This window comes from Linepithema humile, chromosome 1, assembly GCF_040581485.1.
Source record: "Linepithema humile isolate Giens D197 chromosome 1, Lhum_UNIL_v1.0, whole genome shotgun sequence".
Taxonomy (NCBI): domain Eukaryota; kingdom Metazoa; phylum Arthropoda; class Insecta; order Hymenoptera; family Formicidae; genus Linepithema; species Linepithema humile.
In genome coordinates this window covers 11,210,667-11,237,721 of record NC_090128.1, presented here as the reverse complement: position 1 = coordinate 11,237,721, position 27,055 = coordinate 11,210,667, and the positions used below count along the sequence as shown (strand labels likewise).

Here is a 27,055-nt window from a genome sequence, read left to right as displayed (position 1 = left end):
TAGAGAAACGATGCGACAATGTTTTCCTGATAAGAACGAATGAAAAAGGATCACACATTGAGTAAAATAAGATTCGGTAAACCGAAATAGATATGCATAGATTGCCTTCATCAAGAATGTTGAATGCTCCAAATAATGCTAAAAAAAAATCTCGTAGGAGGATATAGGAGATACAGGTAGCTGAGTTTTTAATTGATGATTGATTATCATGACAGATAATTGAAATGCAGAGAAAAGGTGTAATAACTACATAAACATGAACTTTGTAAGTCAACTTTCGCATATGCAAAATGAAACTGAAAAAATCCCGTTTGACAAGTGTAAACAGGGCACAGCATTTGTTTGTTGAAATAAAAAATGACAAGAAATGAGTAGATAGATATATAAATAAAGAAACATCAACTATGGTTAAAGAAATTTCAAAACAGCAATAATAAATAAAAAGATAACACATATTATATCAAATCTAGGACAATTCATAAATTATACTGAAAAGGGATTACTGATATCTTGTTCTTACACTTACTGATTGACAGAGAAGATAAAATTCACAAGTAGTTTATTTTTTAATAAGTTATTTTAATAAGTTATTCGTATTCTAGATATCTATGCTAATTTGGAAATATTAGAAGCAATAGTTACAAAGTTATCATATTTTAAAAATGCAAATGGGTCGGATAAACCCAAATGGAACGTTAAGTTTAAGATGCTAGTGGAATTTCTTTTTCCATGGAAGTTAACATGATATTACGATCTGTTTCATTAGGCAAACGTGATCTATCACCTTTCTTCAGTATCGCTCTCGTGTCCAAGCACATAACATCAGTATTCAAAGAATGTTGTTTATCTTCTAAGCTGCTTTGGATACACATAAGTAAAGATTCCAAACTGTTATAGCTTGCTCTGAAAGATTAATTTCATATAAAGTTTACATTTTGAAAAAATGAATGCTGAATGCTGAATGATAAATAATTGCTTTTGTTATTAATAATTAATTCTTGGGATATTCACACAAATACATACTTTGTATGCGCAATAACTTTAGCCAGATCCTCCTCAGTTTGTTTCAATTGCAAATTTTCGCTCTGCAAACCTAATTCGACTTCATCTTTACAGAGTTCCGATCCAGGTCGATAAACACGATTTTCCAATCGCGTCTCGACGCATTTTACAACACCTATTTTACTCATCAAAGTTGCTTCCAACTGCGTTATTTCCTTCGCTAACATTTCCATTTCCTGTTGTACCTATTTGCATTAAAAAATGCAGATAAGATTAGATTATTTTTTCCATCACATTTAATATTAATGTCCAATTATATTTTAATTTATTCTTACTCCATGTCCGCTCATTGAAATTAATAAATTATAACCAAAACAGAGATTAGAATGATTATAAGTACCTTAAGCTTCTGCCATTCCAATTCGTTTCTAGCTTTTTGTGTTTGATAAATTCTCTTTCTTAAAGTATAATCCGTCACATCTTGTTGAGCTTTGATATCATTCCACGCACACTCCCTCATTACACGCGTAGCTTCGCGGAAGGTGTAGCAGTCATTCGATTCACTCTCGGCCAACATTTTAGAACGATGACATCTGTCCAACCACATCTCGTACGTGATCAAACTGTGAAAATGGAAAGAGATGTGTTACGAATCTGTACAAAACTAATTATCAATTTTAATATGGAAAAGAGATACTTTGTTTTCTCGGCGCAAATTGATGTCTTCGGTTTGTAACTTATGTTCGCACACATGTGATCCAATTTAAGATTTCCCTTGTCTATTCTGATGGTATCATTTTTGTCCTCGATGTCTAAGTTCAACTCAAATTTGATCCTTTCCAAATGATTTAACTTCTCCCATGCGGCCTGTACCCTATAACATAAAAAATTAATATAGGTCTTTTTTTTTTTTTTAATTATATCATTACCTTAATTACCTTTTAGTTAATGCTTCTTGAATACTTGCGATTGTGCGTAACTCTTTCTTCAATTCGGTATCAGCCTCATCATAAGTGAGTTCAGTAACTCTACGGCAGTCCCTTGTTGAAATGCATTCACTTACAATTTGCAGAAGACGGTTTACACTTTCAATGTCTTTCTCTGTATTGGCTTTCTCGTCGCTCAACAAGCACATCTCGGTCAACAACTTTTGCAATAAATCTTCGATCGTGTCTTTCCATCTTGATAATTCCGTCACTCTGCAAAGATAAAATATTCAATCAGAGATATGTTTCATGACTTTTTCATAAAGAGAAGTTAATTAATTTCAGTTCTAATTGTGCAAATAAACAAAAATCCAAATCTAAATTTTCTCATTTTAATATTTTTTTATTTTAGATCAATGAAGCATTAAGCAATTTGCGATCACCTGTCCGCTATTCGAGTATTATTTACATAAGTGTCCCATTTCGTTCTCACATTCGCTTCGGCACGGACAGTTTTACCCGAATTGCGTAGTTGACAAGCCTCAGATCTTCTAACATCCGCGCTCTGTCGAAGCTGCCATTGTTTGGCATACCAATCTGGCAGACCGATATGGGGCAAGGGTTTCTCGTAAGTACTTACAAATTTGGCCATGTTCACGAGAATTTGTTTTAACAAATAAAAAATTTAATTAATTATTATATAAGTCAGGTTAAGCTTGAAGAGAAAAAGCAGGAAGATGCTCTGCAAGTCGTGCTGATGACAGCTGATATAACAAACATATTGAAACGTTGTCAAGACAACAAGAGGAGGCGTAGTTAGAACGGGAGCTTATACATAAGCATTGTAATATTTAATATTTTTTTTCGAACTATGGTAACATTCCTATTATTTTTTCATTAATATAAATTGCATGCAATTAGTCTAATCTGCATCCTTGGAAGAAATTGTTAAGATTATAATCGAGATAAAATGTTCCCAATTTTAACATCAATCTTTTCGAGTTCTTGAAAAAAATGAATTAAATTGCTATATAAAAAGTTTTCTGACTTCAATTTCTAAAAAAATATTACATAATTAATAATATTGGCGGGAATATTAATAAGAATTTGTTCATTTGTGTTAGAATCTAAGAAAAGATTTTCAATTGTTTTGCTGGAACTAAATTCGTTGTACAGCGGAAACATCATCACCGGAAGCTTGTGTATAGTGCAGTGCACGATCACACATGCGCATCAACGATCCACTTGAAGAAAACGTCCCTCCGCGTCGAACAACACTTACCGGGCATACTCTGATATAAACACGGGTGTGCGTTGTTGCGACGTTTGATAAGAGAGTGCGCGCGCATTTTCGTCGAATACGAGGACTAACTCTCTCGTGTTCGGTTTAGAACGCGGCGGGAAGGGACCGGTCGGCCGATCGTCGACGCCATCGAGGCGGGTGAATAACGGAAAAGCCGGCAGAGTGAGAAAAACCGATAAGAGGACGAAGAAGACGGATAAAATAGAAGTGCAAAAATCGGGAAGATTTTGCAGTGTTTGCAGTTTCTTGGTGTTTTCGGCGAAATTGAGCCCTTGCGAACGCCAGTTGCACTCTGAAACGGCACTGTAGAGGTATTATGCGTCGGTTGAGCATGAAAAACAAACATAGAAAATCGGAGACGGCAAGCGACAGCGAATCAGAGAAAAATGGCGGCGCACGCATAGCCACCGATAGCGACGAAAATGATGACGCGCTCGTAACGCGAAAGTCCGCCTCGAAGAGACGCTCGTCGCGCGGTGCATCGGCTCAGAAGCCGGCGACGGAAAATGCGGAAGCGGATGATGGTAATAAGGATGACTCCGCGGCAGAAAAAGAGCAAACGAATGGCGAGAAGACCGCTGGACAGAAACTTTCTAATAAACGCAGAAAGAAAGAGGATCAGAAGGCATCCACCTCCGCTCGGGACAAATCCCCTGACAACGAGTACGAGGTATCGATGTTATTCATCTCGCCACTTCACATTTAACGTTACCGATTGTCGATTACATTGGACTAAACATGGAAACGAAGTATCAGTTAAAGAATATTATTGAACAATTCGATCTTTTTTTTATGTAAATGCGCATTTTAGTATCATTTATTGTTTTTTTTTTTTTTTTTTTTTTTTTTTTTTTAACAAAGTGAAAATTGCTAGCAAACGCTATATAATCATTAACTTTATAGCATATCTTTTTTCACACAGTGCAATAAAGCGCGGCAAAATTCGTGACATATGTGAAATTAACAATAAACAATTCGTTTATTATAATTCTAAAATTATAATAAAAAATTTATGTATTGCAACTTTGTTTTAAAGAAAGTAACTTTTATTTAATAATTTTAAATAAGTTTTTTGATTAATTAAATAAGTTATTTAATAGAAAATCTTGCTATAGTATTTTGATCTGTAAATTTTAGAACCTGTTATTATGACAATTAGTAATTAACTATGATAGTCAACAAGTAATACTACATTTTTGATAGATATTTTTGATGCAATAAAAATTTTGTATCTAAAAGAGATTTCTTTTTTCAGGTAGAGGAGCTGATTAATCTGCGTACCATTAAAGGTCGCAGACAATTTTTAGTGCGATGGAAAGGTTACGGAGAGTCTGCTGATACTTGGGAAAATGAGAAAGATCTGAGTTGTCCCGAACTAATCCAGGAGTATTTAGCTAAGGAAAGAGAAAAGGATATAAAATCGTCAAAAACTGGATCAGTCAAGGCAGACAGATCTAGAAAATCTAAAGGAAATTCTAAAATAAAGACGGAAAATGGTATACCATTTTTGTGTTTAATCGTTTTATCTTACAATATCACTTTTTTCTTGAATTATTTATAATAAAAATTTTATGTAAATTGTTCTTATAGAAGAAAATATTAAGGAAAAAGAAAAAGAAGGTTCAAAGGAGTTTGAAGTCGAGAAAATAGTCGAAGTACGTTTTAAAAAGAATGGTTCAAGAGAATTCTTAATTAGATGGAAGGGATTTGGTCCAGTTGATGATACATGGGAGCCGGAAAAGAATCTGAATTGCCCGGACCTCATATCTAAGTTTATGCAAAAAGTGGAGCGAGCAAAGATCTCCGACATGCGAGAACTCAGAACAAATCGAGTGCACACTAAACGATATACATTATCGACACAAGACAGCGGGAGGAGATTGTCGAAACGTAACAAAGACAAGCAAAGGTAATTCTTTTTTTTCATCATGAATTGATGCTCTTCAATTGCATTGTATTAAAAACAAGTGATACTCTTTTGTAGGGCAACTTATCATGAGTGCGACTAATGAAGATGAATGACACAGTCTCATAATCTTTATTTTAATCTTAACCCCTTAACACGCAAGCCCGTGTTAACTTCGGGTATGAAAAATAATTATTACTAAAAAATCACACTATTTATGTATACGTATCTGATGAGTATAGATGCTTGTCAAGAATGTTTAAGTTTTGTTTATTCTGTTATCAACCATTAAAACCTGTGCGTTAAGGGGTTAAAGAGAGAATTTACTTTATATATAGTCAGTAGTTTTGCAAAAAAAGAACAGAAAGCGGTTTGAGAGAAAGAAATAAACAAAAAGAATATATCAAAAATAATTTGCTATACATGGTTAGCTTGTACTTCTAAACTAGAGATTATAAGTATATAATATAAATGCACATCTTTTCAAAGAAGATAGAGAATCTCTGTGAATAAATCAGGCAGGTAACTCATATAGGCATCATACTGTTTATTTTAGACTTTTTTTTTATCAGAGATACTTGTGGACAAATTATAAGTATAACTTAAGGCTTCTGATCTTTTAGCAATGTTGAATTATAACAAAATTTTATACTTTTTTACATTTTACATTATATATTAAAATCAATTTATTGTTTGTATTGGATAAAATATAGTGAAAACTTATCATTTTGTAAATTAATTTTATGTATTAAAAAACGCAGAAAAACTAAGTGTTTTTGAATGAATGAATTTTCGACAAAAGTTGATTAATGATGTCATTGAATTGTCTCTACTAATAAAATTTGAATTTGTAGTAATTGATCTAAGATGTATCAAAGTCTGTTCACTCAAAAACGCTATAAGTTTTTGGTATAGTGTACAAATTTATATTGTCAAGTGTGAATGGTGACTAAGATTTTGGCATTTAATGCAGAGAAAATCGTATATCATTGACGTTATAATTCAATATAGTTACAAAGGCCAAGAGGCTTTAAGATTAGAATGAAAAGAATAAGATATAGCTCTATTTCGAATACATTTTAGATCATAAAAAGTAATCTTCTTTCATATAAAAATGTTTTCTGTGCATGCACAAGAGATATAACTAAGCTACGTTACAGTAATAACATTCATGTATTAAACTAATATTTTTCCCTAAGATAAGTTTTTTAAAAAGAAAAAAAGGATTTGAAGCTGTATTGTGTGTGTCCTATTAAACTACGACAAATGGTTTTCACTAATTTGTCAATATGCAATATGAAATTACTATAATTATAGCATAAGAAAATTAAAGAAAACACTAATGTTTAAGAATGTAGTTTATTTAATCATTTTATACACGCTCACTCCTCTTCACTTCCTTTACTTGTAGACCTAAAAATATTTGAACTTTGTTATAATATTTAAAACTAAGATCTTTAGAAATAATATTTTAAAACAGTATATTAATTTCTTTTTATAAGTGCATAAATGATAAAAAAAGCATTAAAAATCACTGTTATAAACAATTTTAACTATAGTTGCTACAAGCAATTTTATAGATTATGATTACCTGGTGGTAAGGACTGCTTCAGTTTCTCAGCCTTCTCCTTGTCAGTAATCACAAGGGTGTATAAAAACCTAGAGCAGCGAACTTTGAACTTAACATTGTCCGCGTTCTTCTTGATTTTCACAGCTAAGGAAAGAACCCAATATGTTAATTACACATAATTCAAGAGTGACAGAAGAAGCAAATGAATGAACAACTTACATTTTGCATCCTTCCTCCTGGCTTTCAGGAGAAAATCTTTGATCTCTTTGATTTCTCGTGGCTGAAAATACAAGATAGATTATTCACTTAACTATTTCATTTGATATCATCAATTTGATAACATGAGGTTATGTTGGTACAAGTATAAATCTTGATTGCCGTAATTAAATAAAGTACCAGCCATATGTACTATTACATATATTTAAAGCAAAAGAGTGGAAGTGTATGATCATTAAATGCGTTTACTCACCATGTTGTTTGTAACCTAGGTGGAATAATTAGGTGCTGAGATACGCCTGAAACAGAACGAAAAATTGATGAAATACTTCCAGCAAAACGCAAAACTATTTAGACGTATAAAACGATATATTTGTTCGAGTCAGAGTTGAAAAAACATCTTGGTAAAATAGTAAACGATGATGAAAAAACGAAAAGATATAAAATATACTGTAGAAACAACACGTTATACTTACCCTAAAACGCGTCGAAAAGAATTGGAAAGAACAGAGCAGAGTTGCCAACTCTAATAACTCTGTCGTACAGTCATAATTTCGACAAATTCCGCTGCAAGCCGCCACAATCGCTACATCAACGATAGATCAACAAAAAGATTTTTTCAAAAGTGCAAATGAACGTCAAGTGACGTCAATTCAGACAACTTTTTTTAGTCTCGTCTTTCAATTTTTTGCAATGACCGTAAAACGCTTAATCGTGTCCTCTAATTTTTTCAACAACTAGAAGACACTTAATCGCGTCCTGCAGTTTTCTCAACGGCCAGAGGACGCGATTAGGCGATTAGGCTGAATTTTGCTAAAATTGAGCAAGTTGTACGAGTCAACGATAAATCAAATGTTATTCTTTTTTCAATAATACAAATCAACTACACAATAGCTAATACGTCATTTTCTATTAAACTAACAATCGGCGAGACATTTACTTCTAAGATTCCAAAATAGTAGTATGAGTAAAATATAAGTCAGACGTATATTTTTAGTAGTACAATTTAACGTTAAGTTAGAATATTTGTTTATAATAACATCTCTGATTGTACGTTTCTTTATGCTGCATTAGTATGATAAAATACATTAATTAGTATGTATTATTAGTATGAACATAAAATAAAACATTCTAATATAATAATATTGTTCCTAAATATATTTTTGTCTTTTATATATTCATAATACAAATTTATTAAAACAATATGTTCGATAAAAATTTAAAAAATATAAAATTACGTAAATTGCATATGAATTCCACAAATTATGCATTTTCTGTATTGTTATGATATATGTTAGATATTGTTTATATGGTTTATGTGTATAGATGTATTTTATTACAGTTACATGTAAACACCTAATGTACCTAACTTTGACATTCACCAGAATCGAATCGTTTCCAGGTTTCCAGAATCTTTCTGTCACTCACAGGCACTCGCTACTTGATTCGTTATCGCGTATTATCGCATTATGTCGCTTTAGATTATCAGCTTTTATATCGCATAAGAGGAAAAATTGTGGAAAGCTAAAGATATTAACATTGTAATTCGGAGATATTGCTTATTTTTCATATCGGCGCTTATTCGCGACATTCAAGTCGAATTGGTTATATAGCGTAACGTGCCTAACCATAACACTTCATCAATTCAACGTAGCGGATCTTCACGAAAATCGCGTGAACACTTTAGATAAGCGCGCGTGTATTTGTGTCTATATCACCGAGAATCTGATCAGAGCGTTTTGTTGAAAAATCGATGATAAACGAAAAGATACAGCATGGAAAGTGAGCATAGACAACAAGAGAGCAGCGAGCCGAAATCGAAGGATAGGTTAGTCGGCCTGTTGGATCAAATTGAAGTGCATGTAGAACAATTGCGGAAGGATGCTTCTAGGCTCGAGGAGGAAAAGGATAGTTTGATGACGACTTTGGATACTCTTAGAAACAATGACATGCTGTGCGACCTTGAAGAACGTGAGTGATCAACTTTCTACGATCAATGGAAGCCTCTTGGAAGAATATTGTTAAAAGTGGCTCTGAAATTTCTAATAAGAGAAAGAGAGAAAAGAAAATTGTTATTTGCATAGAGAGAAAGACAGAAAAGTAGAAAATTTTATTTGCATTGATGTCTTAATGATTAAGACATTTTTGTTTCTTCAGCAACTTCTATACATCTGTTTTTAGATAGAAAAACATTAATACTTCTCTTATAACGAAAACATAAGTATATTTTTCTAAGTCTAATTCTAAATATAGTTTATAACAAAGTACATAAGCCCATTATGGCTCCAACATACTATAACTAATATTATTATAATCTTTGATCAAATATGTTTGAAAAAAGGCATGTTAGAATCTGTTACTTATTAAACATAAAGTTTCTCAACCATTTTTACATCAATTATATGCATCAATTTAAATACTTTTGTTTCTAAATGTAAACTGATGATATTGTTTGTAGTAATGTTAAAAATAATTATATCTTTTTTGTTATTCAGCTGACAGAGACGATATTTTAAGATATGCTGAAAGATTGTCTATGCGATGTTCAACTGTAGATGTATTGGTCACTGTTCAGCGGGATCATGTACAGCAGGAAGCACTACATCAGGTATTCAGAGCTTGATATAAATATCGAAATATATTTTTATAGCAGACAACTAATTATTTTTTATTTGGTCTAGGTCAACGGTTTGATCGATAGTCTGGTCATAAACTTGCGTCAAGATCCAAGTGGCACTCGGCAGAGATGTGCGCAATTCATGAACGCATGTTCGTCACATAGCATAGGTCATTCCGATAAAATATTTGAGACTGCTATTCTTGGATGTACATTAGACGATCAAAAAAGGGTGAAGAAAAGGCTACAGGGTTTGCTCGATTATATCGACAAGATGCACATTTTGGAGATGACCCAGTGAAAACCTTTAGATATTACTTTATAGAGATATATCTTCCACATGGTTTTGAATGTCGGCGTTTTGTGATATTCCAATGTTATCGCGTTCGTAGCTAATTTAGGAAACACTCGGGGAAATTACATCTTTACGTCCTCTCTGCGCATAAAAGTCTTCACTTTTTGTCCACTACGCAATAAGTTACATTATATAGAATGTTTGCTTGTGTAGAGTACATCAGCAATGAATTGGATTTACTATTATGACACCACGGCGCCTATGATCTCGGTTTTTTTAAAGTCGAGTCTCGAACTTATTTGAAGATACTTAGGCATCTCTAGAGAAAGAAATATTGCTGTTTTAAGAAAGCGATAATGTGATCAAGATTAATAATAACAATTTTCAGGTCTCTATCATGTACATTTTGAAATAAAGAGGAATTTCCAGAGATTATATGAGTGCATATGTCGAATCATGAATATTATGCAAATGATCTAACGTTCAAAATAAAGTAGACGGATCTTTTAACATTTTTAGTTAATATAATTACATATTTACTTTGTAAAATATAGATTGCTGATCAATAAGTTGAGCTAATATAACAATGGACAATAGTTGATTAATGTTGTTTAAACGATTAACAATGGCGATTAAACTCTATTTTATTATCAAACATAGATTTTCTCGAATAAATCGAGATATTCCGCTAATTTTTTAAGGATCACTTTCCAACATCGGTTAACATTAATCGACGATTTCACTTTGTTAATAAAATTGCTAACACGAATGAAAATATTTTATTCTTCGTGTTAGCAATTCTATTATATATATATAATTTATATATATATATATATATATTCTATTAACAAATTGAAATCGTCGGTTAACGTTAACCGATTTTGGAAAAAGTGGCTCTAAAATGGCTATTTTTATTTTTTCGTTTTCACTACTGCTGTGCACGTCTAGGAAGCCTCTTCTTTAGATTTCACTTGTTAAAGATGTTTTATTTTTAGCATAATGTACAGAGATTCTCATTGTGTTCTGTAATATAATGAATAAACATAATAAAAATATAACATATACAGCACTAAGTATTAAGTAATTTAATGCGGCGTCTGCCTTAGGAGATTGGTTCACTGTGTAAACCACTTTATATTTGAAATGCACTTTTATTTTGCTCAATAGTTCTAAATTCTCACAGAAATGGGCGGATATGTAATTATTGTCAGATTTTAATAAACTTACATCGACACATTTTAATCTGTAAATAACATATTACTATCTTTATTATTGTCGTATTTAATGCTATATTGGCACGATTCAGACCTTATAATACGATCTGTAATGCCATGCAATTTAAAAACGGATAATTTATTCAATATGATAACGCGAGATATTTACAAATTACACGTTGTAATCCGTATTACGTTATTGTTCCCGTTCGTAACTGTGGATAGGCACAGTGTAATTAATATTTGCGATTAATTTCTCTTATATCTTATAATCTACACCATTTGGTTAACATTATGAGCATAATTATGAACATAATTATGAGCATAATTATTTCTATTGCGTATAAATTAATAAGTTCCCAAATGCGTATTACGTGTCCTTGTATAGTCTAATCTCCGCGTAGTTTATTTCTGTATTTCTTTTTATTCCCTCTCTCTTTCTTCTCTTATTCTTCCTGTGTCGCATAATATCCTTCCATCATTCATTTGTTTTCTCACTCTAGCGTGGCCGGGAGGTCAGACAATTGTAAAGTAGGGAGAAAGCAACGGAAGAAGAAAAATCAGAGGTAAATTAAGCTGAGATTACACACACCATCGTAGTCGTTAGTTAGAATCTGACTTGAACTGTCGGACACTGTAAATTACCTCCGTTTATGCGTATAAAATAAACTATATATATTTACAAGACACCGTACCTCTTCGGCGTCTTCGTGCAGTGTAATATTATCATACAGGCGTCATTGATACCGCAACACTTTCGGTTAGAATCGAATGGAATCCGAATAATTTGTCGATTCGCCGAGAAATCGATTAATAAATCCAAAGTTAAATTTGAAACAAAAATCCTGAATCGGACGCGCGAGGCATCGATGACGCGTGTATGTATTCTATAAGAAATAACTATAAGAGTCTACAAGCGTTCTTCACGAAATTCCGTTTCTTTTGACTTTTTGTTTTGCTGCCCGGCCGGAGGATTATCGTTCCATTAGCGGCGTTGCGAGGACATATTGACCCGCCCGGGCTAAAGGCACCTGTGAGCAAAAAAAGATGCAACGTCACTCCCGTGATTAGATAAACTGCGGGATCATTGAGATAAACCACAGGTTTTTGCAAGTAATATCGGAGGGATTGGAATCTATTCATACTTATAACGGATGGGGATCTAGGTTCCACAGAATACAATCTCAAGTCGTCCTGATAGTCGTCGTCGGAGCGACGGATCTCGTGCAGGCACCGCGACGCCAAGTGCCGGAAGACGCTCATCACGCCGATGTCCTCCTTCACGGACGTCCGCAGGAGTTTGCAGCCTAAGGCGCGGCCGAGCCTCTCGGCTTCGTCCCTGTAATGTATACATCGATTAGTTCAATGTTGCCAATTAATTTGTCTTAAATATTAACTTTCAGCAGTGACTCAATTGAAATTATCTGGCACACTTACGGATTGATCACGCATTGATCGACGAGATCGATCTTGTTCTGCACCAGAACCGTAGGAATTTCTCCGCATTCGTTCTCTACCTGCAAGAGGAAATTCCAGCAATGTATAGGATTTCAAACGATTTCTCGAGAGGACAGCTTTTTTTTTTAAAGAATTGAAAATCGATTTCACAGGAAAAATGTCAAAGCGATGATTTTTAAATTACAAATGATTAAAGAAGAAGAGCGCTTCAGGAAACTCTGACGCGTACCTTGAGCTTCCATGAAGGAATAGCGTCGAAGGAATCCCTGTCAGTGGCCGAGTAAGCAAGGACGCAGGCATGAGCGCCGCGATAGTAAGCCGCGGTGATCGCGTCGAATTCCTCCTGTCCCGCGGTATCCCACAGCATTAGTCTTACATCCTCGCCATCAACTCTGTCAGCAGAAAAGATATTTCTTATTCATTATATTCTCTCTCTCTCTCTCTTTTTCCTTGCGCGCTGCTTCATCTACCGGCGGCAAAAGGTTGGCCTTAATCGCGTCACTCCAAACTTTTAATTTTTTGCCCATTAACATGATGTTCGCTATTCTAATTTTTATCTTAATTAATCTTAATTCTCGTTCAATTTTTAATTAAGATTAAAAATGTGTGTCCTTCTGCAACTTTTTTTTTAACTTAGAGTTATGAATCAAGACAAGCTGCGATTTCTGAGCGCGCAAGGAGCGAGCGATCGTGCAATGTGTGTTAAAGAGTGGATAATGCAAAATTTTCTTTTATATTGACCGACATTACGTCGACCGCCGGTGTTCGGAAGGGTTACGAGAAGTATCTCACGGTATCTCGCGCGTTGGCACGATTAAAATCGGGTTTTTCTCAGGCACGTCGCTCTCGAGGCCGCATCCATGTATGTGGTGGTATAACGATCGGGACTGAATAATCAGATCAGTGGACGAAACGATTTAACTTCGTCCAGCGTTCGCGGCGTAACTTTATCGAAAAATATCGAAGACGCTTGGATCCTCTTTTGCTCTTAAACTCTCTAATATTTCCCGCCACTCTGTAACTATTCTAATTCTCAGAGATTTTTTAATATTGATGTCTTGAAGATTCGCAATTCAAGAATAATTAAATAATATATTATTATAAAAATTATTTAAAAAAATATTGTTCCAAATGCCGCGCTTCAAATCAAGTTCAGCGGTAATTTTCATTTGAAGCGATTCGACACACGCTTGTAAAACATTACAATTACTTACTCAATCTCACGCTCCAAAAAGTCCACGCCGATTGTCTTCTTATAGTCTCTCGTGTATGTGCCTTTGCAAAATCTTTGAATCATCGATGACTTCCCCACGGCACCGTTGCCCACTATCACCACCTGATAAAGAAAATATTCAATGTTATCATTCAGTCGGAAGACATTAATAAAAGCACGCCGACAATCACGATGAAAATGATTTCAATCCTAATTTGGTAAGTTTTGTCAATTAAATTTAATCAAGCGAAATAAGTTTCGACGATTTTAATAAATATACAAATTTTCATTTTTATTCGTCTGCAAAAGTAGGTGAACTTCGACGGGAATAAATGTGCAGTTAATATCTGATCAGAGTCAGAAGGCGGAGACTTCAATTTTGCGCAAAATGTATGCCGCGAGTCGTTCTTAATAAATCGCTCGGTTTTTCGAAATTAACGATAACGATCGTAACCTAAATAATTTTGCCAAAACACGATCGGCAGCTCGCCGCGTAAAGTAGTAGGAAGTGGGTTACATCGATAAAGACATAAGTCCGTAAAAAAAACCGGTCGTCAAGGACTATCTGGCTCCTGCGGCGCGGCTTAGCGCTTAAAACTCAAAGCTGACATATATAGCTCGTCAGAACGAATCTCAGGAATGTTCGCAAAGTATCGAGTACTGATTGAACATCGATACGGTAAAATTTACAACTATAATAATTTAATCCGCACCGTAGATTTCCACGGGTTCTTGTGCGCTTTCTGCAACAATAAATCGTTGAGCGTCGCGCACACTTCGACTGGTCTCAGTATTCTCGCGAAAGCGAGAAAAGTGCGAGGTGTCCTGGAACCGTGCCGGATGTGCGCTTTTCACCACGCGTTCTGTGATCCTAATTCGAAATCGACGTACACCGATCATTTTCGCGATAATTGACGATCGCGGATGGCGTGCTGTCCGCAAATAAGTAAGCATAATCACATTCATCGATCAATTTCAAATGGAATCTGCAGCGGTATTATAAAATTTGCAATTCTAATCGACTTCATCGATTCTAATCAATCTTGATTTTACAACGTGTAGAATTTTTTAATTTTATCGCAGTGATATGCGACGATTTATGCGACATTGATGCGATTGCTAAGGAAAATCGATTCCGAAAGCGATCGGGAGAATGTCGAGTAATCCCGGAACACCCTGTGTAAACCTGTATAAACAAGATTAATTAAAAAAGGACACAAAAAACGGTGCGGTCTCCGGCAACAGGCGCGTACGCGCGATGAAAACGCGAGCAGGTACCGTTACCGGCAATCGCGAGATAAGCAGAGATCACTGGAGCAGCACCGAGCCTCGTATGTGTATGCGCAAGATCCTCCGTGGCTTCCCTTTTTCTTTATTTATTGTTTCTAACGCGTTTGTGTGTGTTGTGTGCGCGCGCGCAATCGAGCAGTCGAGTGCGACTGAAACGTAAGTCTACGGCGAATATAATTTGTATTGTATAAAGCGAATAACATAAAATTAAAAGATAACAAGAGAAAGAGAGTGAATCTTACTTGCAGTCATTCGTGATATTCAGGTTTGTACTGCGCAGAGCGCTGAAAGCTTCGAAAACATAGTCGATTTACGTTGTCGCAGAACATTATTTTCAAAATTTTTAGACACTTTCCTGTCGCAAATATTATAAACAAAACTACGATTTAATAATATGCAAAATATACATAAAATATAAATGAAATTCAAATTCTATTTCTTGCTCCTTTAAATTATTCAGATTTTCAATTCCAAACTCGTGTTTCCCAAAACGTTATAAAGTTGTTTATGCTTTTACTGTACTCAACGTCTCAATTGCGTTTGCATATAAATGGTTTAATGTTAGCACACTTCCAATCAATTTCACGGAATCTCGTAAAAATATGTTAATTTTTATGGAAATCCAAAACTATGGAAACTCGCATGGCCAAATAGAGGGATCGTAAAATGTTCGTTTTGCTGATAGAGCTATTTACATATTTCAAAATTGATAAATTTGGTGTCCATGCCCTTCTAATTAACATCGAAGGATTTTTACGATTCTCCATAAGGCGATATCCGCGACCGGTTAATTATACGTCGTTCCTCGCGTGTTAATCGCGTGCAAGACTTATCGAGACGATCCTCGATGGGATCGTGAGTGTCTGGTTTTTTTTGTTCAGTTAACAAGTTGAGTACTTTGGCCATGAATGTCGAGTGGATTTCGCAAATAAATATCGCGATCGAGTAAATTTGCACAATTGTAACAATCAAGTGGCTGTTTTGCGAGTAAACACGTATCGATAAACGGTTTCAATTTGCAGGCGAAAGCTAATTTCAGAGCAAATCTCACCACGCACTGCCAAGAGAACGCGTCAATCGACGCTCGATTTCTTATTTTGCAAAGAACTGTGCGACTGTAATGCAACGACGCGCCGTAATAAAGGCGCTTTTCCTGCCGGCGGAAATCGCGCGGCGGATAAACCATAAATGAGAGAAATGCGTCTGAACCTCTTAGTCACGCTCTGTTAGATTCACTCTGTACGCGTCGAGTGAAATAAATTACACACGCGGAATTCGCGGAATGATAAAGAGAAAAGTGAAAAAAATCACGACGAGGTATATGCGGAGGAACGGGGCGAATGTATCGTGATTACCTTGAGTGATATCTCGAGCTCTTCCTCCCGCATTCTGACCGTAAACGCGATTAGCATAATATCCCACTACAGCACGAATCCATGGTCCTCCGATCGATCGGACGTGCGTGTAGATCGGCGTTCTCGCACCGCGCGCGTGTGAAAATTCAGCTTTTACTCGAAAGCAGCATCGGATAGACGGAGAAAGAAAAAAAAAAAAAGGGGCGAGAGAACGAAAGGGATATCTTTCTCTCTCTCACCTCCTCTCCCTTCCCGGTATTCGCGAGTCGATGACTTTGCGTCTCAGCCGAGTCATTATTCAGAGCTCCGACGCGCGGCGTCGCGCCGCGTTTCTTTCACGCCGCTGGGTGATGTATCGTTATTCTCTCGGCGAAAAAGTATCTTCCGCAGCGAAACTCACGCACACAAACACACACTTCGCGCTCGCGGGAGATAAGGAAAGAACGACAAGCAGCGTTTCCTCGCGCCGCGATTCCAAATGGCACGGAACGGAACGAAGCACGCATGCACGCACGCATGCACGCACGCACGCAGGCATGCACGCACGCACGCACGAATGCGCGCCGCTACGACCACCACCGGCCGACTGAGGAACACCTGTATAGCAGGAGACACCTGTCGCCGACGCGTACATCTCGTCTGGTGATTTTGTGTACATATCTAGTGGATCGCTGTGTAAAACACTGGAGCAAACATGTCGTAGCCACTCGCTCTCTCTCCCTCTCCTTCTTCCTTTCTCTAATACAAACTTCTCAATCTTTAAACTTTATTTTCGCAGAAAAGTGAAATTTAACTTTTCTATAAAAATAAAATTGAAAGTTTTCTGTAATAAAAGCTTAAATTAAAGCATAAATTTAAAGCTTTTTATAAAATTTTTCTGTAATAATAAAATGTTATTGTATGTTTTCTTTAGAAAAACTATTAATCAATTGAGAGTGCAACCACTCTTTTGTTTTATACATATATAAAATAGTTTCTTTATAAAATTATTATAAAAATATATTTTAGACATACTAACTGGAATTATTCTTATATGTACACGTTTGCTGGTGTCTTCAATCTTTATGCGATATTCATAAATGATTCCGATCTCGTAAACAAAACTGTTGCGTTTATTTTATCGATTACTTCTTATACATCTAAGTATTTATATTTTCACTCGCCACAGGTTTCGTATTACATTGTGATTCCATTGAAAATCACTTTTCCTCACAATTGTAGGAAAAGAGCCTGCCTGGATATAAGTTAACAGTAACTCCAGTGTAAACTTTCATCCGTTTTGTGCTTGCAATCGTTGCATTACATTTCATTATTATTATATATAATTGATAGCTTCTTTATCTTATTCATCTCTTAGTGTAATGTCGTCACAACTGATAATTGTCGATAGCTTTCTTGCGTACAATTTTGGCGATACCTGCGAGAATATCTCCGCTTCAAAATGTAAAATTACTTATTTCAATGTTTCATTACAAATAATATGTCTCCTCGCTAAAATCAAGGCTTTCAGACTTAAAATAAAGTAGCACGTAATGGAAGAAAATCTCACTTCCCACGGAAAAGTTGATCGATGCAGTATAACGGTATTACAAAAATTTATCACGCGGTACCGCCTGTCAGTACACTTCTTTACAATTTGTGATTATTTTGGTATTATTAACACAGCTCTGACTTCACAACAGAAGATGGATGCTAGTTAATATCGCATATGCAAACGTATATACATATGCATTGCGCGTGTGTATTTTGTAAGGTTTGCGTCAAACTTTCGGAGCGTATCTCGGACGAAATTGGAGCCAGCTCTCTTAATTTTTTTTTTTTTTTTTTTAAACACTATAAACAACGTAATTCTGAAACTTTGTTTATCAAAACAGTTAATGCAAAAGTTGTTTAAAATCGTAAAAATCTCCAGTAAAACTTTTATCACGGAAAGATCGACTCCAAATTCGCTGTAGAATCGAATGGGCGAAAGGAATGGTGATGATTTTGGCACATTCCGTACACATTCACGCGCGCACGCGTGTGTTAAAAAGGGAGATTAAAGTATTGCTAAAATATCTATATATAATATTTCATCACGCACACATTTATCATTACAGATTTAATGTTTATGAAATATGTCATGAGACACGTGACTCGCGACCAACAGCGAGACACAGTGCACCTATGCGCGATTCAATATTACTCGCTTACTTTTACGCATAATAATTATTCGTAAGTTTCGAGTCATTCGCTAGCGTGAAAAGTCGTATTAAATGAGTACAATAAAATGTTAGATACGATATATAAAAGTATATAAAAATGAATTTGATAACATGAACAATGGCCGAATGATGATCAACGAAGATGATACACAAGAAAAAAAATCATAATGCATATTCTCTTCTCGGAATACTTAAAAATTCGATACTCGTCGATTCTTCGTCTCCGCTGCAGATCGGTATGTTTATTCGATGCATGGGATATTCCCATAGATGCACACTCTCTCGCGTATACTTCCGAAGGGTGATCCTACACGTTACGAGTGACAAGTGTACCTTAGAAAAACATTAACCGGCAGTTTACGTCAGTATTAGTCGTTTCGTGACAGATCGACGGGATAGACGAAAGGATAAACGTCGTTCGACGCTGCAGTCGCCACAAGATACAGCGTTATGCGCGTTGTCTTGGACGGACCGGTTATAAATCTCCGATCTTCGCACTCCGATGCACACACACACACACACGGCGTGCGCGAAATCGTTTCGTATCCGCCTTCGCTCAAGTGAGAAAATAGGAATGATAAAAGTTGTGCATTCGCGTGGTCCGTCGTCTACAATGCTGTCGATACGATCTCACCAAGAGATTGACACTCCTCATCGCTTCGTAGTATGTAACGATAATTGTATAATACGGGAAGTACAATTTTTATACATTGTACACGAATATATTACATTGCTACTGGCGCGTGATCGCGCGGCATCACCGACCGGAATTTACCACCGTTTATGATCAAGATCTACCTCACACTAACTGACACTTACGAACGATTTTACAAAGGCCATTCAACGTCTACATGTATAACATCCTTACTGCGATCTAAAATGTTATCTAAAACCGTATCGCCGCTCCTAACGGAGCTATCAAAATGCCAATGTATGTTTCTCGAGTCATATAGGTAAAAATGTACAAATATCGTTCTTCGAGTTTTATGGCAGACAGAATGTGCAAAAACAAAAACGTAAAAAAAAAAGAAAGAAGGGAAAGAGAGGGAAAGAAAACTTTAAACTATCGCATCTCTCAATGGAGTAACGTGGAAGAAAACTTTGAAATCCTTCATTCAATACGCGGATGCTTCCTTGTATTCGGAACCTTCCATGGTGAAGAAGTCCTCGAGTTTCCACTGAAGCGTCTCGAAGGTCGGTCGCTTCATAGGATCCTTGTTCCAGCATTCCAGCATAATGTTGTAAAGCGTGTCGGGACAGCTAGGTGGACATGGCATTCTATAACCATGTTCCACCTGATGAAGAACTTCCGCGTTCGTCATACCTGAAGAGTAGAGCACATTTACATTTCAATTCGATCTTGACGGTAAAAATACTTTTTTACATGAATTCAATAAAAATTTCAATGACTGAATGCAGGTGACAATACAATATGATCGTGAAATCAGTTTTTTGAAATCTTTAAATTTTTTTATACATCGAATATACATAATATTATACATAAATGCAAATAAAATTCATTCCACTAGTCATTTCTTTCAAATTATTCAAATTCAAATGTTAAACATTTAACGTTAAACTTCTCAACTGCATGTAAAGTTATTTACGTTGTTATCGCATCTAATGTCTTAATTAGAATACATAGAGGATAGAGCTTAGATAAGACTCACCTGGATAAGGTATTCTACCGTATGTGACCAATTCGGTGAGAAGAATACCGAAGGACCATACGTCAGATTTAATACTGAATTTACTGTAATTGGCGGCTTCGGGCGCGGTCCACTTGATAGGGAAGCGCGCTCCTATTCTCGCCTCGTATTCATCTTCCTTGATAAGCCTAGCTAATCCAAAATCTGCGATTTTCACAACGTTTCCATCCGCCACGAGAACATTACGAGCTGCCAAGTCTCGATGAATGTAATTCTGTGATTCCAGATATGCCATACCAGCAGCTATTTGAGCCGCCATGTCAATTAATTGCGTCAATTTTAGGCCTCTACCTTTACCTAAAAAATTATACAAGATCGTCGATTAAATAGAAATGTAACTAAATGTTAGCTTTATCGATTTTGTAGCAGCGGCAGTTGCAGGAGGATGGATGCGCACTTTGAAAGATTAATCAAAAAAGTAAAAGTGTATAATTAAACGATAGATCAATAACCGTGTTCTACATTCAAGACTGAGATAGTAACTTCGACTTCGAGACTTGAAATTAATAAAACTTCAAATTCAAAAGAACATTAACAAATAATAAGATACTTCCAACGATCTCATTTATTCAAGTTCCATTTGAAACTTTGAGAAATAAATGTGTGCAATGTCAGAAGAGAAAGGCAATATCTCAAATTTTTTAGAAAATTTTACCACAATAATTATTAAAATATTTTTTTATTTAATAATACATTTACTCTCTCTCTCTCTTAATAGTTTTCATAGGTTAATCAGACAAAAATCGAACAATTTTGTCTAAAAAAATTATTTTCAAAATATTTACAAAAAAATTGAATATAATTAGATATTAAATATTTAAATTTTTTTATCATTTACTACATTTTGGTTGAATAATCTTTATTACAAAAATAATGTAATTTAATATCGTACATGAAAAAAGACTCAACAAGAAATAACAGCAACGCATAACAATTTTCTTTTAAAATTTGAAATATAAAAGCCAATTTTTAATTTTAAAATTAACTTACAACATTTTTTTATTTTTTGCAAACCATTTCACGCTGAATATCTCCAACCATCAATGTCAGTAATATACGTATAAACGTATATTGTCATTGATGTGTAAATACAGTCAGGTAAAAACTGTTTCATCTGCTGTTTTTTTAGAATATTTTCTTTGTACGTTTAATCACCTACTTACTTGTTCTTGAATTTGTTTCTGAATGTGTTTCAGAATCGGTTTCTGAATCTGAATCGTTGAAATTATCGCCTTAAATTAAAACATTAATAATTAATGAAAAACTAAAAAATAAATTTTTTCGATTAAAAAAAATATTGTACAAACGTTCTTGAACAAAATTTGAAATAATAAAAAATTGAAAAAAATTAAAAAAAAAAATAAAAGCAGTGGGGCCAAGCCGTACCTTTTCGCCGCTTTCGCTTCTTTCGCTTTATCCTACCTTGCAGGTAGTCCAGCAAACTTCCGTTCCTCATCAATTCCGTGATAATGTAAATCGGCTCCTCCATGGTGCATACAGCGTACAACTGGATCAGCTTGGCGTGCCGGAGCTTCTTCATGATCTGCGCCTCGGCGAGGAAGTCCTTCGGATCCATGGTGCCCGGCTTGAGCGTCTTTATCGCCACCGGGGTGGTGTTGTTCCACAGACCCTCCCATACCTCGCCGAACTGGCCCTGTCCCAGTTTTCTCAGGAACTTCAACGACGAACGATCGATCTCCCACTGGTCGCGCGTGCGGTGACTAAGGCCCTCGGTTACGGGTTTCTCCACCTGTTGAACAAAGCCAGACCCAGAATCAGCCGTCGCCGACGCGGAAGGAGAACGGCGGACTTGTGAGCGACCTGATCATGTGCAAGGATGGAGTTTGTGTTTGCTTAATCGGCTGCGTTAATGGCGCGCTATTCGTTCCCGTCTCCCTTGTGAGAACAAACTCTAAGCGAAAAAGACAATTCTACGCACACTGGAAAAAGAAACGCTAACGCTTTTTTTTTTTAAACTCCTCCCTCTCGCCCACTTCGCGAATACAAACCTACTTCCCTCCGTGTCCTGCAAGAGACCCCAATATCTAACAATCCCGGACGATAAACACGATCGCTTTTCTAACTATGAGATATTTTAGAGAAAGACGAAGAGGAAAAATGAAATAATGAACGATATAATATGCAGAATGTCTCAAACGTGTGTGTGTGTCTCAGAAACGCGTGCTAGCAGAACGGAAACATGATAGATGCACTTATTGCCCGTCCGGCTCTCGAATAACGGAAGAGACACATAGGAATGCGTGGAACGCTTTTGGGACATCCTGTATATAGATACGGATTTCGAGCACACATACATTCGCCGACAAGAGTACGATTCTCGCTTTCGCACGAGTTACGGGGAGCAGAGAGCTCACATATGTTACGTATATGAAAAGAACTTTGTAAATTGTTATTCACACGAGCGAGCGAATGGCATCCCGCAGTGGAAGGAAAAGTGTCGTTTTACTTTCGTTGTGTGCTACGAATCTCGGTTCATTGATATTTACCTAATGTACCTCTCGCGCGATCTAAGATGCTACATGAATTGATGTTGTGAGATAATTTGTTGTAAATATGAAATTACATCGAATGTACAGAGAGCTTTTATACGAGATATATTCTCTAAGTGAATGACAATCTACTGCTTTTGAAACATAATCCCGTATAGAACGGGCTTGTGCTGTATGTACAGGCCAGACATAATAAAAAAAAAAAAAAAAATGGAGAAGCGTTTTACGTCGAGAAAATAAAGAATGAAAAAGAATTGAGAAACAAAAGTGTTATGGCGTATATTAGGACATTCAATTTACCAAGAAAATCCATCGGGAGGTAGGGCAAGCAATAAACAGACAAACAAACACAGTCTATTCAGACATCGAACTTGGCAAAGAATTGCTTATCAGTGCTTCTAAAAACTGATATCTGTCGTTTTATAAATCTAAGCATATACCTCGTTTACAGTGTTACGTTTAAGTCTCATCGCACTTCCGTCTCATTCGCGATTATCACAAAAAAAAAAAAGAAGGAAGTCTGAGAATCACGGATGTATCAATGTATAGCTGATGTAATTGTTGTAAATGTTTCTTCAGAATGTGTTATCTAAAAAACGGAATCTCGAAATTTCGAAGTATCCCGCATTAGTGATAATAACACTGAAAATAATTGAAGTAAAAATAAGATAGTATAACAGAAAGATATTGATCCATTAATATCAGCAATAATAATAGTAATAATATTGTTAATCATAATTATTGCCATATCACAATCGAAACAAACAATCAAGCGCGTCGGATCGCGCATCGTTGCTTTTGTAAGTGTGGAGTTTAGATTATACGACATCAGTAGGCAAGGAATGCTAAGCCGATTTCTCAATCCAATAATAAGGTCTCAATTAATTTCTGTTGCAATTCGTTGCGCAATTTTTATGGAGAAATCTTTTTTTAGTTTCGTTTTTTTTATTTATAGTCCGTACATTCTTTTTATCGTACATCGTAATCCATCGATTTTTGTTGCGCATATTTTTTAAAGGAAAATTTTCTTCAATTTTTGTTATTTGCAGTCGCACACTCTTCTTTATCATTCGTCTCGATTCAAACTTATCTAACATGATTCCGCATTCGACGTCAATGTATTTCCGCTCAGTCAAGGCTCTTTCGCAGCACCCGAACGACAAAGCGTTTTCATTAAGTGTAACGCGCAGATTCTTTGTGCGCGTCATATCATTTCTTCATTGATAAAGAAACCTGCCTAACTTAGCGAAACTTCGCGATGACGCAAGGCGCGTGGAATAAATGTATTTACGCGAACGCGTCTCAACTCCTCCTCAGTACTTGTAACTCGCGATTGTCAGCAATAACGAGTATAATAGCGCATTGATCGCTATCTACCGGTCGATTATCGCCGTTATTGCAGTGGGAATCACGATCGCGCCGGAGTTGAAACTCACCTGCACGCAGGGCTTGCACAGATTGACACACAGGCCATCCGCGTCCTTGCTGTAGTGCTCCACGAGGTCCTGCAGATTCCTGAACGTGGTTCGCCTGGCGATGAAGAAGCCGCCCTCGTCCAATTGGCGAATACGATAATGCTTGACCGTGTCACCGTCGCGCACTGCAACAATCATCAATACACTCAGCTTTGATACTTTAATGATCCCGTAAATTCACACCGGGATCACGCGCCATCGCGCCGGTCATTATTCATTTATTCGATATCTGTATCGTCCGCGTTTGGAGCGCGCGCCCGATACGTTTCTATTATCGTCCTATGACGTTACCTGAAAGGGAGTAATCATTGTGTCGGCTCTCGGAGTCTCTTATTAGAAACGCGCCGTGATCGTTTTCCGGTAGCAGCAGTTTCTTCTCAGCCTCGATTCGCTTGATCTTCCTGAAATACCATCTGCAAAATGCAAATTAACACAATGAATATCACGAGTCCCACGTCTTCCTCCCGTTAAGACTTTAATTCAATCTGTCTCGAAACACGTTACTTCAACAAAACTCCGCTTTGTATCTGTAATGAGTCGATCGGCTTTAATTATGTTATCGGGAGACAAAAATACACGAGACAGATCCATATCGTGCGAAAGGACTCACGGTTCCGCTTCGATCGATTTCAATTTGGCGACATAGTTGCTGGGGATGTAGCCCTCCTGCCTGGTCCGTTTACTCCGCGCCAGCCACCAGTCGCCCTGCGTGTCGTTGAGTATCTCCAGGTGCTCTCCCTTCCTGAAGCTCAGATCCTCGTCGGTGCGCGCGTCATAGTCGTAAAGAGCGACGAATATCTTGGCGGTCGTGACATCCGTGTCCGGGATCTGCGGTATCGGTCTGATGGGATCCGGCGGCGGCGTCGGCACCGGGCTCGCCTGCGACGCGACCGCCTCGATGCTCGGATTGCCGATCCTGTCCGTCTTCTCCTTCTCCACGTCCGTCGGACTGCTGAAACAGTTCCCCATGTTTGCGCGTGGTCCTCCGATCTATATCGATTCTAGTGTCTTCTCTTCTCAAGCGGGCCGTCTGGCTTCTTCTCGCATTTAACGACCGATCGCCACGTGAAAATCGATACGACGCCACACAACCGATCGCTGCGCGAAAAGCAAAGTTCTGATATGACAACCGTCTAATAGCGATTGCTAAAAATACGTGGGCGTCGAACGCATCGCACACGTGCACTTTTATAGAATCACCGATCGCTGTGGACTAGTCCGAATCGTTCGCGCTGTTCTGCACGGCGAACGATCAATGTTCGTGAAATCGAATCGCGAACACGAGATCTGTCAGCTGTGTTGTCCCGACGATGACGGATCGCGGCGGCACAGAACAGACGGAACTGTCGGCTGGATATCGCGGCAGGAAACGGGCCGTGAGGGAAGGATCACATCCACGAGGGGAGGCCCCGAGGCGATTCCGCGCATTCTCCGGATATATCCAGACTCCTCCGGGCACTCCGTTGCGAGGGCTGCTGCTACATCGCCACGAGAAATAATACACGCGATCACACTTCCCGTGAATGCAGACGGCTCGGTCAGGACCCGACGCCTCGTCGTCGTCGCCGTCGATAATCCCGTCGGTACGACGAGTCCAAACGGATGGCGAACGCGAGACGGATCGTGCGCGATCAACCTCTCACCGTCGGCGAGGCTTAGAAAGTAGGCGAGTCGCCAGGCGCCGTCGCCATTGCAGCAGTCACGGATCCGTCAAAAGCCCACCGTGCGTGTCTGTTCTCTCTCATGCGCACGCTCGCGCGCCGCTCTCTCACAAACACAAAACCACCTTTCCCATATGCGAGACACACGCCCAAGTCGGCCGCCGATCCGATCGGCGAGGATGACGATGTTCGCTAGTTGCGGCTACGAGCGCTCCGCCGCGTGCTGATGACCTGCCGTCTTCCCTGGCATCGTCGTCTCTTGTGATCTCTGAAGCCGCGATTTCCGCCAGGATGTGACAGACGCGCGCCGTTCTCTCGCGTTCCAAGCACCGTCGACACATACACACGCCAATACATCAAACGATCGTCTAACCGCGGAGAAAGTCACGATATAGAAATGACGTTGAGATTGGGATCTTTCCTTGATTTTCGAATCGTAGACGCAAGCGCTGATGGTGGATTTCTGAACTAGCTCGTCACACACGGTGCTCGCTCGGTGAAGAATTTGTTTTTCTTTATCGATGAGAAAACCGTTAGAAACTAATTGGGAACTAGCAGTTCCGTTTAAATTTTTTCTGCGACTAACGGCATTTGCAAACAGGATATGGCGAGCGATGATCAAATGTGTCCCGTTGCGTATTAATGTTTCTGCTTTCTATCAAGCGATACTTGGAAGGTAATCGTTGCCTGTAGAAGGAACACAGCAGTGTGTATTATGTATCCATAAATATTGCATGATAATGCCTGATAAAAGAGAAAAGATTTTAGTTGCATATCATCTAGCTACCTTCGAGGCTATACAATAATACTACTTGTATAAATCTGTTCTCTTTATCAGATTTCGTTATGCGATATTCATAGGATAATGTTTCAAATGTTTTAAACTATTGATCCTCCATGTGACATTTCCTTTGGCATTTGATATTTGCATTGCAAAACTAAAAAAAATTTTTAAATCAAATTTAATTTTCTATTTTTATCTGCGTTATAGATAGAATTACAATCGGGAAAAGAAGGAAAGAGAGAGAGAGAGAGAGAGAGAGAGAGAGAGAGAGAGAGAGAGAGAGAGAGAGAGAGAGAGAGAGAGAGAGAGAGAGAGAGAGAGAGAGAGAGAGAGAGGAAACGTTAATA

General features: G+C 37.3%; 6 protein-coding genes across 10 annotated transcripts; 2 read left to right on the top strand and 4 right to left on the bottom strand.

Moving 5' to 3' along the window:
• Positions 1–542: 542 nt before the first annotated feature.
• Positions 543–3,350, bottom strand: LOC105678612 (tektin-2). 2 transcript variants are annotated; one of them, XM_067352624.1, is made up of 7 exons: positions 3,211–3,350; positions 2,372–2,525; positions 1,941–2,201; positions 1,700–1,876; positions 1,403–1,625; positions 1,024–1,247; positions 543–903 (listed from the first exon to the last, which is right to left on the bottom strand). In XM_067352624.1, exons 1-7 carry the CDS (start codon positions 3,275–3,277, stop codon positions 702–704), a joined length of 1,308 nt encoding a protein of 435 aa, XP_067208725.1. In that variant the 5' UTR covers positions 3,278–3,350; the 3' UTR covers positions 543–701. The 2 variants fall into 2 exon arrangements, with proteins under 2 accessions (XP_067208725.1, XP_012233527.1); XM_012378104.2 differs by lacking the exon at positions 3,211–3,350 and having other exon boundaries at positions 2,372–2,580.
• Positions 3,351–3,547: 197 nt separating this feature from the next.
• Positions 3,548–5,643, top strand: LOC105678613 (chromobox protein homolog 1). The gene is made up of 4 exons (XM_012378105.2): positions 3,548–3,901; positions 4,487–4,727; positions 4,822–5,140; positions 5,216–5,643. The coding sequence occupies exons 1-4, from the start codon at positions 3,548–3,550 to the stop codon at positions 5,238–5,240; spliced, it is 939 nt and encodes a 312-aa protein (XP_012233528.1). The 3' UTR covers positions 5,241–5,643.
• Positions 5,644–6,477: 834 nt separating this feature from the next.
• On the bottom strand, positions 6,478–7,511 carry RpL38 (ribosomal protein L38). Its single transcript, XM_012378106.2, has 5 exons — positions 7,400–7,511; positions 7,177–7,222; positions 6,927–6,987; positions 6,729–6,851; positions 6,478–6,550 (listed from the first exon to the last, which is right to left on the bottom strand). Exons 2-5 carry the CDS (start codon positions 7,177–7,179, stop codon positions 6,510–6,512), a joined length of 228 nt encoding a protein of 75 aa, XP_012233529.1. The 5' UTR covers positions 7,180–7,222; positions 7,400–7,511; the 3' UTR covers positions 6,478–6,509.
• A 797-nt stretch (positions 7,512–8,308) lies between these two features.
• LOC105678617 (BAG family molecular chaperone regulator 2) lies at positions 8,309–10,904 on the top strand. Its single transcript, XM_012378109.2, has 3 exons — positions 8,309–8,894; positions 9,419–9,531; positions 9,605–10,904. The coding sequence occupies exons 1-3, from the start codon at positions 8,699–8,701 to the stop codon at positions 9,839–9,841; spliced, it is 546 nt and encodes a 181-aa protein (XP_012233532.1). The 5' UTR covers positions 8,309–8,698; the 3' UTR covers positions 9,842–10,904.
• On the bottom strand, positions 10,801–17,149 carry Rab23 (RAS oncogene family member Rab23). The gene is made up of 6 exons (XM_012378108.2): positions 16,366–17,149; positions 13,722–13,843; positions 12,737–12,899; positions 12,487–12,566; positions 12,195–12,388; positions 10,801–12,080 (listed from the first exon to the last, which is right to left on the bottom strand). Exons 1-6 carry the CDS (start codon positions 16,420–16,422, stop codon positions 11,950–11,952), a joined length of 747 nt encoding a protein of 248 aa, XP_012233531.1. The 5' UTR covers positions 16,423–17,149; the 3' UTR covers positions 10,801–11,949.
• Positions 17,150–17,459: 310 nt separating this feature from the next.
• On the bottom strand, positions 17,460–26,992 carry LOC105678611 (Tyrosine-protein kinase Src42A). 4 transcript variants are annotated; one of them, XM_012378101.2, is made up of 7 exons: positions 24,874–26,992; positions 24,555–24,676; positions 24,225–24,388; positions 21,665–22,028; positions 21,442–21,510; positions 20,240–20,575; positions 17,460–19,893 (listed from the first exon to the last, which is right to left on the bottom strand). In XM_012378101.2, exons 1-7 carry the CDS (start codon positions 25,230–25,232, stop codon positions 19,685–19,687), a joined length of 1,623 nt encoding a protein of 540 aa, XP_012233524.1. In that variant the 5' UTR covers positions 25,233–26,992; the 3' UTR covers positions 17,460–19,684. The 4 variants fall into 4 exon arrangements, with proteins under 4 accessions (XP_012233524.1, XP_067208599.1, XP_067208602.1 ...); XM_067352498.1 differs by having other exon boundaries at positions 21,665–22,022; XM_067352501.1 differs by lacking the exon at positions 21,442–21,510.
• Positions 26,993–27,055: the final 63 nt, after the last annotated feature.

Excerpts from the sequence above, each read along its gene's own strand:
- LOC105678612 (XM_067352624.1), bottom strand. The coding sequence starts at position 3,277 with ATGCGCGCGCACTCTCTTATCAAACGTCGCAACAACGCACACCCGTGT. Across the intron at positions 2,526-3,210 it reads TTTATATCAGAGTATGCCCG|ATTGGTATGCCAAACAATGG; the intron begins GTAAGTGTTGTT and ends TCGGTCTGCCAG. Across the intron at positions 1,877-1,940 it reads CAAGAAGCATTAACTAAAAG|GGTACAGGCCGCATGGGAGA; the intron begins GTAATTAAGGTA and ends TTTATGTTATAG.
- LOC105678613 (XM_012378105.2), top strand. The coding sequence starts at position 3,548 with ATGCGTCGGTTGAGCATGAAAAACAAACATAGAAAATCGGAGACGGCA. Across the intron at positions 3,902-4,486 it reads CCCCTGACAACGAGTACGAG|GTAGAGGAGCTGATTAATCT; the intron begins GTATCGATGTTA and ends TTCTTTTTTCAG. Across the intron at positions 4,728-4,821 it reads TAAAATAAAGACGGAAAATG|AAGAAAATATTAAGGAAAAA; the intron begins GTATACCATTTT and ends TTGTTCTTATAG.
- RpL38 (XM_012378106.2), bottom strand. Across the intron at positions 6,852-6,926 it reads CAGGAGGAAGGATGCAAAAT|CTGTGAAAATCAAGAAGAAC; the intron begins GTAAGTTGTTCA and ends TTCTTTCCTTAG. Across the intron at positions 6,551-6,728 it reads GAAGCAGTCCTTACCACCAG|GTCTACAAGTAAAGGAAGTG; the intron begins GTAATCATAATC and ends AAATATTTTTAG.
- LOC105678617 (XM_012378109.2), top strand. The coding sequence starts at position 8,699 with ATGGAAAGTGAGCATAGACAACAAGAGAGCAGCGAGCCGAAATCGAAG. Across the intron at positions 8,895-9,418 it reads GCTGTGCGACCTTGAAGAAC|CTGACAGAGACGATATTTTA; the intron begins GTGAGTGATCAA and ends TTTGTTATTCAG. Across the intron at positions 9,532-9,604 it reads AGCAGGAAGCACTACATCAG|GTCAACGGTTTGATCGATAG; the intron begins GTATTCAGAGCT and ends TATTTGGTCTAG.
- Rab23 (XM_012378108.2), bottom strand. The coding sequence starts at position 16,422 with ATGCTAATCGCGTTTACGGTCAGAATGCGGGAGGAAGAGCTCGAGATA. Across the intron at positions 13,844-16,365 it reads AGCTCGAGATATCACTCAAG|GTGGTGATAGTGGGCAACGG; the intron begins GTAATCACGATA and ends TTTCTTTATCAG. Across the intron at positions 12,081-12,194 it reads TAGATCCCCATCCGTTATAA|GTGCCTTTAGCCCGGGCGGG; the intron begins GTATGAATAGAT and ends TTTTGCTCACAG.
- LOC105678611 (XM_012378101.2), bottom strand. The coding sequence starts at position 25,232 with ATGGGGAACTGTTTCAGCAGTCCGACGGACGTGGAGAAGGAGAAGACG. Across the intron at positions 24,677-24,873 it reads AAATCGATCGAAGCGGAACC|ATGGTATTTCAGGAAGATCA; the intron begins GTGAGTCCTTTC and ends TGCATTTTGCAG. Across the intron at positions 21,511-21,664 it reads GAAGCGAAAGCGGCGAAAAG|GCGATAATTTCAACGATTCA; the intron begins GTACGGCTTGGC and ends TTTTAATTTAAG.